The 13,114-nt window shown below is 35.3% G+C and overlaps 1 protein-coding gene across 1 annotated transcript; it reads right to left on the bottom strand.

The window, feature by feature from the left end:
* Positions 1-5,212: 5,212 nt before the first annotated feature.
* Positions 5,213-12,935, bottom strand: LOC143564261 (protein PSK SIMULATOR 1-like). Its single transcript, XM_077051591.1, has 12 exons — positions 12,190-12,935; positions 10,521-10,834; positions 10,343-10,435; positions 9,520-9,610; positions 8,772-8,865; positions 8,498-8,595; positions 8,367-8,436; positions 8,158-8,252; positions 7,898-8,014; positions 7,395-7,471; positions 6,161-6,205; positions 5,213-6,021 (listed from the first exon to the last, which is right to left on the bottom strand). Exons 1-12 carry the CDS (start codon positions 12,514-12,516, stop codon positions 5,517-5,519), a joined length of 1,926 nt encoding a protein of 641 aa, XP_076907706.1. The 5' UTR covers positions 12,517-12,935; the 3' UTR covers positions 5,213-5,516.
* Positions 12,936-13,114: the final 179 nt, after the last annotated feature.

Below are 13,114 nucleotides of genomic sequence, written 5' to 3'. Positions count from 1 at the left end.
GATTTTCATATAAAGGGGTGGAATCGGGTAGGCTTTTTACGGATATGAACAGGTCTAAACAGAGTAGGGGTGTGTATAGTTCGGTTTGGTTCGATTATTAGTATTAAAAATACATTAAATGTGTATAAATATATGAAATTGAGATATTAGTACATGAAATGGAGATATAAATACAAAAAAAAGATAGCATTAAACTATTAATACATGAAATAAATGAAATAGAGGGAAAACGGTTTAAAAATCTAGAAAAAAAATGAAGAGTTCGATGGGGTTTGGTTCATCTCGATTATTTTGGTTCGGTTACGATTAACGATTCGGATATTGCTCACCCCTTTAACAAAGTATTTGTCCCACGGGTACTAATACCTTACCTAGTCCTTTTTGTGTTTATGAAGATTCTTTTTTCATGAGTATCATAGCTGGGATAATATTATTACTTCAAATTCAAATAAAGTCGGTTATGCTTTTTAAAAAAGAAATCAAATACTATTCTTTTTCCTATATACTTCTTATGTATGTCAACATGAATTTGGCTTCCTCTTTCTCATTTACGATCAACATCTTCTCGAGCCCTTATTGATCGAATATATTTCTATGGAAAAATAAAGCAGAAGTCTTTGTTAGGGCTTTTCAAGCGAATTTATTATTGTTCAAGATTCTTTCATGCATTAATGTTTGTATCAAGGAAAATCAATTATTGCATCAAAAGTAGGGTTGGCAATTCGTGTCTTAACAGGTTTAACAGGTAAGAGGCGACGCGCGTAACACAAATATCAAACTTGAATAAAACTCGTTTAACTACTTTATATATCATGGCTATAAGACAGTTTTAGGTTTTGTGTGCCAATAAGGGATAATGAGTGTGTCTAGCCTACTAATTTCAATTATTTAAGAAAATAAAAAATTAACATACCGCACTTTTTTTATTAACAGGTCTTATCTTGTCTTTAATATGTATCCAATTGTCAGCCCTAATCAAAAGGGGTGTTTCGTTTGATAAGGGTTTCGGATCAAGTACAAAGTGTAAGGTCAAAAACCTGGTATTTTGCTCCTCTATTACCAACAATATATAGAAATACTTGCTTAAAACTCGCACATTGTACAAAGACACGACACAAAATCAGTTGATATTGGTTGGCTTCGTTAGAATATTATGGAAATCGGTAGTTATTGCTCGTCTCTAGAAGAAAACCTGCGCATTGTGGCGGGTCTTCGGTCTCAAACTAACAGGTTGGCTTACTATGTTAAAAACTTGTGGGGTTGTTTGTGCAACTTAGTGGAACTTGAGAGTTACTGTATTAAAAAGTTGTAGAATTAAATTGTGTAACTTAGTAAAAGTTATGGAATACTATATGTAAATAGGTGCGTGAAGTTAATTATGTAAATCGTGGCACTTCAAAAAAACTAATGAGATTATACAATATTACACTATGTAAATACTTTACATGGATTTCGAAAGTTTAATTTCTTTTTTATAAGAATGTATTTTCTTTTAGGTGTAAATTCTAGATTAGATTATTATTTCTTTAAAGAATGTATGTACTTTCTTTTTAGGTTCAAAAAAACTAATGAGATTATACAATATTACACTATGTAAATACTTTACATGGATTTCGAAAGTTTAATTTCTTTTTTATAAGAATGTAATTTCTTTTAGGTGTAAATTCTAGATTAGATTAGACGTGCACAAAAAAACGGGTTTCGGAACCTAACTGGTGGAACCGAACCGGAACCGGTTCCAGTTCCTACCCGGTTGGTCCAATACCCGGTTTGGGTATTTTTGTACCCGAAAATCGTACCCGGTTCTCCTATTTGTATGTCCCCATCGGTTCCAACCCGGTTCCTACCCGGTTCTTAATTGTAACCGGTTCGGTTCGTACCCGAAAAAACCGGTTCCGGCGGGTTTTTTTTTAAGAGTCAAACAAAAGTCAAACTAGCCGTTGGAACCGGTTCCAACGGTAATATAGCCGTTGTAACCGGTTTTTGAGACACCAAATAGCCGTTGTAACCGGTTCCAACGGTAATATAGCCGTTGGAACCGGTTTTTGAGAGACAATAGAGCCGTTGTAACCGGTTCCAACGGTAATATAGCTGTTGGAACCGGTTTTTGATGCCCGAAACCTATATATATATCTTGTTTTCCACCACTTGTTTCACCACCAAACTCAAAAACAAACTAAAATACTACTCCTTTAGCAAACCCGTTCCGTTACCCGACCATCCAACTAAATATTATTATGGCAACCATCAAAAAAACTAACAAGAAGGCTAAGAAGAGTGTTTTTGTTGCCCCCGTTCCTGTTACGGAGGACCCAATGGTTGTTACGGTAGTCAACCATAACCGCAACGAAGACATATGGAAGAATTGGGATTTGATTGTGGATGACGAAGGTTATCAAAAGGCTCGTTGCAAACTATGTGGTTCAATATTAAAGCACGATTCCAACTCTACTTTGAGAAAGCACATCGAGAAGCCATATTGCAAGGCGTTGAAAGGGATTGGCGCGACCGATCAAATTGACTTGGGTAAAGATGGTACACTATTTCGTTACAACACGACTCAAGTTCAAGATAGAATGACAAAGTTCGTTATTCAACGAGGTTTGCCGTTTAACCACTTTGATGACCCGGATTTGACGTCGTTGATTCGCGAAACTCTACAACCGAGATACACACATGTAAGTCGTACTACCTTAAGACGTCATTGTATCAGGTTGTGGGAGTGTGCTAAAAAAGAGTTAATCGAGTCTTTTCATTCTTTAGAAGCCATGGTTAGTTTAACTACCGATGTTTGGTCGGCACCACACGGGTTGCCCGAATCATACATACGTGTCACCGCTCATTGGGTTGATCCGGTGACATGGCAATTGATGAAACGCACCATCGCTTTTGAAAACTTCCCATTCCCACATACCGCCGAAAAATTGTTTGAATTACTTGATGAAGTTATAACGACTTACAACTTGAGAAATAAAATATTTTCGATTTCGTTTGACAACGCTTCAAACAATACTAAGGCGGCTGAAAAATTTATCATTAAATATTCACCACCTTGTTTCGGGGATTTTTTTCATGTTCGATGTGTTGCACATATCATCAACTTGGTTGTTCAAATAGGTCTTGACAATGAAAACATTTGTGATGATTTAAAATACTTTAGACTTATGTTACAAGATGTCTTCAAAAGTGGTAAAAGAAGACATCTTGAATATAAGAACTATTGCAAGTCGGTTGAAAGAAAGTATTTGGGGCCGAATTGGGACGTTCCAACCCGTTGGAACTCAACTTGTCATATGTTAAAGTGTGCTTTTGCCCAACGCCAAACTTTACAAGGTTTTCATAACAATCTTGTTGAAGAACGCGAGGCCGATATGTTTCCGGAAAGTGTTTGGGTCCAAGTCGGTTATTTGTTGGAGTATCTTGACGAGTTCAAAAAGTCAACAACAAAATTATCGGGAGTCTATTACCCTACTAGTTGTTGGGTTTTGCAAGAATTGTACTATATGTCTTGTGTTTTTAAAAGCTTTGCGGAGAAGAACAAACTCTTCAAGAATATTGTTGCGGTGATGAAAGAAAAGTTCATAAAATATTTTGAAAACATACCGCCGGTCTTTACTTGTGCCGCCGCATTAAACCCCTATTGGAATGTTAATGGGGTTGAAACAACGATTGAGGAAATATTCGACAACTTAGGTATGCACGAGATCGACCCGAAGTTGTCGACGGAAGCGAAGGACAAGTTCAACAAAAACCTTCAAGACCTTTATGACAATTATTTTCAAATGTATGGTCCAAGCACGAGATCGTCTTTTGTGAAAAAAACAACAACTAGTAGGCCATGCAATGACCCACTTATAAACTTGATGAATGGGATTCGTGAATCGGCATCTAAGAGGCAAAGAGGAAACACACCAACTAGCGAACTTGGTCGATATAGTGGAGCAAACTATGTTGAGGGCGCAACGGTCGACGAAATTCGCAATATTGATTTGTTGGCTTGGTGGAAAGGTAAACAAAACGAATTTCCCATTCTATCCGCCATGGCTCGTGATTTGCTTGCCGTACAAGCCTCAACGGTTGCTTCCGAATCGGTTTTTTCTCTTAGTGGGAGGGTGTTATCTATGCGAAGAACAAAATTAACTCCCGAGTCTCTAGAGGTTTGCATTTGCCTAAAGGACCATTTGGATGCGGTGGATCGTTTACAACACAAGGCGAACTTTGAAGACGAAATACCATTAGAGCGTCATATTCATGATGAGGAGGCGGAGGACGGGGTTTCTTCCGATAACGAAGACGAGGGTGAAGACGAGAATGAAGACGAAGAAGAGTTGTAATTATTTGTTTTAGTAAAATTATTTGTAACTTGTTCAACTAATATTTAGTTTTGATTTGTTTTATTATAATTACTTTTGCTACTCATGATTAATTTTTGGTTACTTTTTTAATAACGACGAACATTTTATTTATTTAAACAATAACTATTACAAACATTATTAAAACATAAACGATACTAAACATAACAACTAAAACTTAAAAAACAAAGTCCGTCGTTTTAATCCGGGAATACTTATTTTTGGGTTGTAGAGCCGGACGACTCTCCCACTTCCGTTTTTTTAGCATCCAAACTTCTTTTCTCTCGACAATACTTATTCGTATGTTTTCGTAATGTCGAGTTGGACCCTGCTTTAAGAAACTTCGAGCAATATTTGCAACGTGCCATCTCATGTGAGTCGGTCATGAGACACAAATCGTAATGAACCCAAACATCGGGGCATCTTGTTGTTTCGATCACCATAACAACGTCATCATTAGTTGCCATTTGTTGTCGGTTCAAGGTTAATTGTGGTTTGGAGTGTGTTTTATAGTTTTGGAAGTGGTTTAACAAGTACACAAACAAACCTTGCTATTTAGAGTAAAAAAATAACCTATTTATAGTTAAAAAACCGGCTCCAACGATCAAAAACGGCTATATAGCCGTTGGAACCGGTTCCTAACGGCTATAATATTTGAATTTAAAAAAAAACCGGTGGAACCGGTTTTTCCGTAAAAACCGGTCCCGGTTCATACCCTACCCGGTTCCTAAAAGTTAGCATATCTTTTTAGGTTCCGAAAAGTTAGCATATCATTAGATTATTATTTCTTTAAGGAATGTATGTACTTTCTTTTTAGGTTCACCAATCTGTTAACCCGAATCACCAAACCAAAGGGTTGGTGGCGGTGTTGAAAACCCGAATCACCAAACCGAATTCACTATAGTTCACATCCACATCAAATTATTAAATCCGCGACTTTATTATAACTCATCTATTAAAAAATATAACATACTTTATACAATATCATATAAAATATAAAATCATTTGAACACCTCCTTAACATGAAAGTCTATCGATTCCAAAGAAGACAAAGTATTTACATATAAAGCTAGTCGACTCATGTGCAATTGAAATCTCTAAACAACAAAAATCTATCCAGCCAACATTAACTCGTATTCCACATAACCCAACCCAAAACCCGTCTTACTCACACGCTCTAATATCGTCTATAACATCCATAGCCTTGATCCTATCGATATCAAAGTTAATAGTCGGAACAGACGACGGTCTCTTGATCGGAAACGGGTCCCGCTTTATTTCTCGGGTTGGGGAATAACTACAACTTTTAGTTAGCCTATATTGCTGGCTTAACCGGTCTCGATCAAATTCTTGACTTTTACTTATCACAGGGGTCGGTTTTCGTTTGATAACGTCTCGAAGCATTTCTTGGTCTTCGGTTGTGAGTGTCGGTGAGGGAGAATCGGGCCGCTTCACTGAGAGTTGGATTCGTTTTTGATTTGGGGAACAGATAGGGGATTTTGCGGGTGATTTTGTGTCACTGTTTACGGCTTTTGATAGGCAGACGAGATGGTGAAGCAAAATGACTAGTTTAAGGATGCATTCTTCCGTTTTTTCTTTATCCGCGTGGTGGAGTGTCTCTATTTTTAACGAGTCAACCAGGCATGACGGGTTTCGGCTTGCCTCGGACCTACAGAAGATTAATTAGCTGTTTTAATGAAACCTTATAATGCATAAAACCTAATAAATCATTTTATCTAAAAACAAAATTTATATATACTTGAGATAGTATAACTATTGTAATCATCTTTGTTCAATCTCCAACTTACCCTGTATTTGCCCATTCTCCAACCCAGCCAAAGCCATGATGAGCCCTGTATTGACATGATGCAAGAATAATGGTTCAAAAATACTTAAATAACAAAAATAAAACTTCAACTAGTTTTTATATATATTTGACTAGGCTCATGAGCCTATAATTTATAAAGCTTTTATTTAATATACTACATAAACACAAAAATACGCGCACACGCACACACGCATATATATATTTAATATATTATATAAACACATAAATGCACACGCACACGCACACGCATATATATAACAATTATACATGTATATAAATAGAAAACTTAAATAACTAATAAGTAACAAGCGATCCAAACTCGAGCTTCTGAAATAGAGCTTGAAACGAGCCCAGCACGAGCTCCCTTAATTTGGAGTCGAGTCCATGTTTAGATGAGCTTGGGCTCGGCTCGTTTACCATAATTGTAAAAACGTAATATTATCTTTAAGCACCCGTGATTATCTGATAAAATCATTTTCTTTTCTGTACGGGTGCAAACGAGTTGAGCTGCTCACGAGCTACTCAATATTGGATCAATAAGAAGCTTGAAATGAGCCAAGCCTTATCGAGCCCGAGCCTCAAATAAAGCTCGTTTAATTATTGAGCCTGAGCCTTACATGTGAAAATCATTCAGAAGTCTTTTGGAATTCTATGTATTATTTCACACCGCACAACCGAGCTCAAGCCGAGCTTTAAGCCTTTAGCTCGTTTAAGATGCTGCACATGCGATGAGCTCGAGCTTGGGAAAAAGAGATCAAAACTAGCTGAGCTCAAGCTCTTGTAAATCAAAACAAGCCGAGCTCAAACCTAGTTGTGCTCAGGCTCGGCTCGTTTACACCCCTAATTTTCTGTATTTGATTCTCAAGAAGCCATAACCACTTTGAATATGCACACCAAATATCGATTATACAGTGTTTCACAGTTTTTCATGCTAAGTTGACGTTTAGATGTGTACTTAACCGATTATTGTGACATCAAGTCATAGAATTCCAACTGAAGTGCACGGCACAAATTGATTATGCTATGATAACAGTATTCCGGTTAATTGAAAAAAATGGAAGATTAATTAATTGCCCATTATCTCATTATGGATTAAGATTCTATAAGTCATAATAATCACTTTAAAATTCACACCCAAAAGGGCCAGGTCTTTTTGAAATTCCAGACAAAGAATATTGCATTATAAGACCAAGAGAATAAGAGTTAAGAATTACTTGGTTGTGTTTGTTGCAATTGGAACAAGCCACTGCAGAGTTTTCTCCATCTCTGCTTTAAGTCCAGGAATGGTAAGCTACAATCACAAACAAAAACAACTTATTACACATGTAAAACAAATAGCAAAACATTGATAATATCATAATAAGTGTTTGAAAAGCAATGTTTAATTTTGTTGTTCAAATCTTTAAAACAATTTAATATAATTATATATATTCTTTTACATTTTTGGCAACAATTATCTTACTATCCAGAACATATTTCTTGATCCCAATTTTATAACCACCATATAAAAGAACATTTTCTTCTACCGGTATATGTTGTTTAATAATGAAAATGCCTTATTTTACCCTAATGACAAAATTCGTTATAAAACAGTTGCATTTTGTCCTTTCACGTGTTTGATGGGCCAGTTGGCTAAAAAAATGATACAAATTAAAGAATCTAAAGAATCTACTAAATGCAAATTAAAAATGCGCAAAAGCAAATTAAGCATGGGTACCTCTTCCTTTGGGTTAAACGAATGTATTTTGGAACGCATTGCTAACTTAATATTAGGTGGCAGTCCTTGGTACAAAGAATCCCTAGTACTCGGAGGCACAAAACCTGAGCGGGTGACCTGATAAGTATCATTAAATACTTCATTACTAATATTTATTACAAACTTCTATTGTTGTTGTTATTGTTATTATTATTATTACTATTGTTAAAACATCGGCAACTTCCTATTAAACAAAACATCTTTAAAGAATAGAAACTCACCAGTGTATCTATGTGAGTAATAATATTAGCATAATGAAGAGAAAGACCAGCAGCTCCCAGCTTCTGTCGGTTGCTTTTTGCTGTCGTTTGCGTATCTGAAATAGCACTCGGAAGGTAAACAACAATAGTAATAATAATAATAATAATAATAATAATATATTCCTCAATTAAAATCAAAATTAGATGAGTTGCTCTTTTTGGATACCTACCAGCTGTTCCAAAAGCATTATGAATCTCCATGTGTATGAAATGCACAATGTCTACAAGTTGTTCCATTACCTTAAAATTATAGATAATTAGTTAAATATTACAGCCCTTGCAAGTTAGTAACACTTATTACCTCTTCCAAAACCTTGGACCAAAGTGACTTCTTTTGCAAGCTTCTCACGTGCTTCTTTTGACTTTTCAATTCTGCCCTCAAAATAGCAAGGCTGTCGCCTACATATAATATCCAATGGATTTTAGATTAAAATTGCATACTTAAAGTCAAAACTTTAAAAGCAAATGTTGGTGCATTCAACTTTAACGAGCCATATATAAAATGAACTTGAAAATAGAGAATAATAATAATTATCATAACAGTTATTACTCAGGTGAGTCAGGCCAATGGTTACCTCTTGGAGGAGCGTTGGGATTCTCCTCTTCTATTTGCTTACGTTTAAAATCTTGTTCAAACCGGTTCAACGTGTGTAGCTCATGATACAATTCCTGCATATAAAATACTTTACTCTTTTTTCCCAACACTAAACACACACAACACATATATATATGTAGGGGCGCTGGTAGAAGAGAGACAGATAGACGGTTTTATGTTGTTACATAACCGCAATATGTATCACATTTAAAGCAATGAGTACAAGTGTTTATGCAGTTTCTAGTTAAAGTTGGCTGTGCATCGGACCCCAACACACCTATATATGTTTGTGTGTGTACGTTGTATGGAGAGTTCCAATAAGAACTATTAGAACCATTCAAGGAAGCGCGCAAAAAGTTCCAATATGTATCGCATATTTCACATGCTGGTGTGCAACTTGGATTCATTTGGAAGGAATTTAAATGCATCCAAATTCCACTCCTGCATTTGACAGGGGTGGCTCGCATACACATTCATATATATTATTGAGGTACTATACTCACATCTCATTAGATTTTTTTTTTCTTTTTTTAAATAAGCTTCGGAGTTATTGCTTTGAATTAAAATACTGCATCATCTTTATTAGTTTAATGAATTCCATAATACACTTTATAGTAGTAACGACTGCTATTATTCTTGATATATCTTTTAACTTTATTATTTTATTTTCCCTTTCAAATATGCAAATGGTATAGCACATATTTATTATAAGAGAAACAAATACTCACTGCAGTATACTGAACCAAATTCTTCAAATGCTCCATTGTGGTTTCTGCTTCTTCTTTTAGTTGTTTCTGGGGAGTTAATTCTGATCCCAATCTAAACAATACAACAAAGACACTAGCATCATGCACCAATCGTATTCAACAAAATAGATTTATGCTATTCAACAAAATAGACTTATGCTAAGGTGGCAAAACAGGTCGGTTGGGTAACAGGTCAATACACTAAAACCAGCTATTCTTCAATACAGGTCAGATTGAAAAACTGAAGCACTTTTGTCCATTTTGTATTATTTTTTAAATTAATTAATTAGTGTGTCGAATAAGATTGAAGAAATTAATATTATTTGGATAATAGTATACTCTTTAGAGCAAAATGGTTTAGAAAGTTTGACTCGTTCCTTTTTAAGAAAATTTCTTTTACCTGTTTGACATATTACCCATATGACGAATTCATAAGCAAGGGAGTCAAAATTGCCAGAGGGTGGCGTCATCGGTTCATATATTGGTTTACTCGATTTGTTTTTAATTTTCTTTTGCCCTAACCAAAAACCGAACCAATCCGAATTAGAAATGTGGCTAACCAAACCAAATTAGACCAATATTTGGATTATTTTAGTGTTAAACCGGTTATTTGGTTCGGTTATCCGAAAAAGCAAGATTTGTGGAACCGACATCCGAATAGAAAACCAAATTCCCAATTCAGATATGCATAGGAACCGAAAAGAAAAACAAAAACCGAATTCACACCTCGGTTTTGTTTTTTCTGTTCACGGTTCGGTTTCTGTTTTTTTTTTTGCCACCTCTAATTTATGTCCACAGACATTACTTTTCAAAATAACGCTCCAGATTGTGCCATTGAGGATCTTTGCATCGGTTCCCAAAACGAACCACTTCTCCAGAAAAGATTTTTAATTCTTCCCTACAAACATAATAAAAGCAAGATCATTTAAAACACACCATAATAAACAAAAAAAGCAGTAATATTTTATTGTTGTGGGACCCACCTTTTATCATATGCGGCAATTCTAAGAAGCTCATCCATGTCTTTTGATATCAAAAGTTGCACACCTTCTGAAGGCAAAACAACCTCTTTTAAGTGTTTTATGTTATCCTTTGAAAGTGATTGCATTAAAGTGGCGCCTTTAACGATCGTGTTTGCTACTTCAAATGATAATATTGCTATTTTATTTCCTTTTGTTGCTACCCCCGACACAAAGCCACCGCTGATGTGTAAACTTGACACGCTGCTGCCAAGTGTATCCAGCACTTCTACCGCCTTTCCTAGACCAACGGTCCCCGCTTTGCCCAAAAGTGAAACCTGCAAAACGGGCCGTCGGGCAGGTTAAGTAATGGTTTTAAATGGTAGACTTCTTAATACGGATCAGGTCGGATTGGGGTCAACACTCAACACCTTTTTTGTCATAAGTCATAACTGTTTAATGAAACTGAATAAGATTCAAAACAATAACTTAAGTTTTTTCTTTTTTTGATGAAATGATTTAGGTTATAAGCGCTTTAAAAAACTTTGGGTTTTTGACCCATTTGACCATTTCACATTTTCACCTATTTCCTTTTTTGTTAACTTTTACACTATTCGACTCTGACCCAATGAAGATAAAGCAAAACAGAGTATAAATAGACACGATTTTAAGATGCCTTTGTAATTAATCTGACATAACCAACGTATCTCCTTCATCAACCCATTATTACTCTTACTAAGATTCGTTTATAAATACTCTCTATGTGGGTTTACTTTGACAGCCTAATCATCTTACCTACAATTTCTTGCATATCAGTCACTTTAAATATTAAAAATAAATGAAAACAATCTACCGGACCTTTATACATTCTAGTGTAATATGGATGTAATCGCAATTCGCAACTAAGCGTCACAAAGTTGACATCAGCTCATAGTGCTTTTACTTCTGGTGCTCATATATGAGCAAAGATAGCACTTCTCTCTCAATTTATACTCATTCAAGGTGTTAAACGGACAAAAATCGCATTGCGTCATTGAAACGAAATTTGAAGAATGTTTGGAACCATATGAAATGAGAGATGATTTCATTGGTTGGTTATCTCAAAGGAATCTAGGGCTCGTTTCCTAATATGAATATGCAAATGGGAAATAGTTTTGGAGGTCTTTAACGTTTAAGAACACACGATATCTTCTATACGTCTTTTTATTTAACATTGCTTCATTCTTACATTGATTATTTTATGCATGAAATACTCAATTCATTAATGACAAATCATTCTAATACTTCTATACCAAAGTAGATTCACGCATTCTTCATGCTTAACTTAGAAATTAAGACAACTCAAGTTGTTGGTTATTAACTAATATTGACAATTCAAGTTAAGACATTAATAAGCATACTTGGCTTAACAAAAGCAAAACAATTGAAAGAATTTATCAACTTATTAACTAATGATATTGTCAAATACCTTTTAAGTAGATGGACCCTTTAAACAACATTTAAAATCTTGAAACTCCTAAAAGCTAATATTGTTAGAAATTCGCAAACCTATACTTTACGATACCGATATCAAAGATTAATGCAAATACTAGAGCAGGTTTAGCTTTCTAAAAGTTACATAGGGAGTTCACAATTGTCATTAACTTATGATCATAATATCAACAAAGTCACATTACCAGTCATACATACATACCTTTGAGACTGCAGCCAGATTTGACTTGGTTAACCTTGATTTATCAGATAAAGTACGAGAATATCTAGGAATCCCATCATTATCATCCAGCGCATACGAACCACCACAGTTCACCTCCGGTTCTCTCAAACCACGCTTATTATTATCATCATCATTATCATCCGCACTTTGACCGACAACCAAAGGCGGCTTAGACTCTTCATTCATTCGCTGAACAGGCAACCCTCGAGAGCGGTAAATGACTCCGGAACCAAAACTTAATCCACGAGTAAAGGTTCCATTATCATAATTATCTTCAGTAGATCTCCTTGAACATATTCCCCCCATCTTCAACACCTTATAAATATCAATTTCCACTTCAAATTCATACAGAAACCCTAACCAATCAAACACCTCACTAATAAGCTCAACTGGAACCGGATAACTGCAATCACAAACACAAATAGTTTACACAAACTAAATCGATGAACAATTTAATAAAGAATTAAGCAAAATTAACCTAGAAATTGGATTAAGTGGAATGAATAATACTAGCTAGCGTCAACGGTGATCAGAACTCAGAGGTGAATACGGAAGCATATAATATGAATCGATCGGTGAGGCTACTAGTATATACGATGGAGTATCAAAGGAAGCAAGAGATAATAATAATAGCTCGAAGACGCCATGGATTGATTGACTGTCGGTTCTTCTTCTTCTTTGCTCTTGGTCAAACCTTAACGAAACAACTAATAACAAACTAACTTATTATTATTTAAAGGGTGGCTAGTAATGGTGTGACGGTCAGGTCATCTTTTATGACTATTTGACAAGCTTTTTGTGGCTTAAGTATGATCTGAAATTAAAGGTGTTCAAATTAATGTTATTGGGGTTGACCTTTTCGTCTAATGATAGTTCTAAAAAGGTTTTCTCATGTTAATAAGTT

The sequence above is a fragment of the Bidens hawaiensis genome, unplaced genomic scaffold, assembly GCF_021521415.1.
Source record: "Bidens hawaiensis isolate Kalapana, Puna unplaced genomic scaffold, B.hawaiensis_p1.1 tig00021843_1, whole genome shotgun sequence".
NCBI classification, from domain to species: Eukaryota; Viridiplantae; Streptophyta; class Magnoliopsida; order Asterales; family Asteraceae; genus Bidens; species Bidens hawaiensis.
Note: the sequence above shows the minus strand (reverse complement) of the source record. Positions and strands in the feature narration are given on the sequence as shown.

Excerpts from the sequence above, each read along its gene's own strand:
- LOC143564261 (XM_077051591.1), bottom strand. The coding sequence starts at position 12,516 with ATGGGGGGAATATGTTCAAGGAGATCTACTGAAGATAATTATGATAAT. Across the intron at positions 10,835-12,189 it reads ATCTGGCTGCAGTCTCAAAG|GTTTCACTTTTGGGCAAAGC; the intron begins GTATGTATGTAT and ends CCCGTTTTGCAG. Across the intron at positions 6,206-7,394 it reads ATTGCAACAAACACAACCAA|GGCTCATCATGGCTTTGGCT; the intron begins GTAATTCTTAAC and ends ATGTCAATACAG.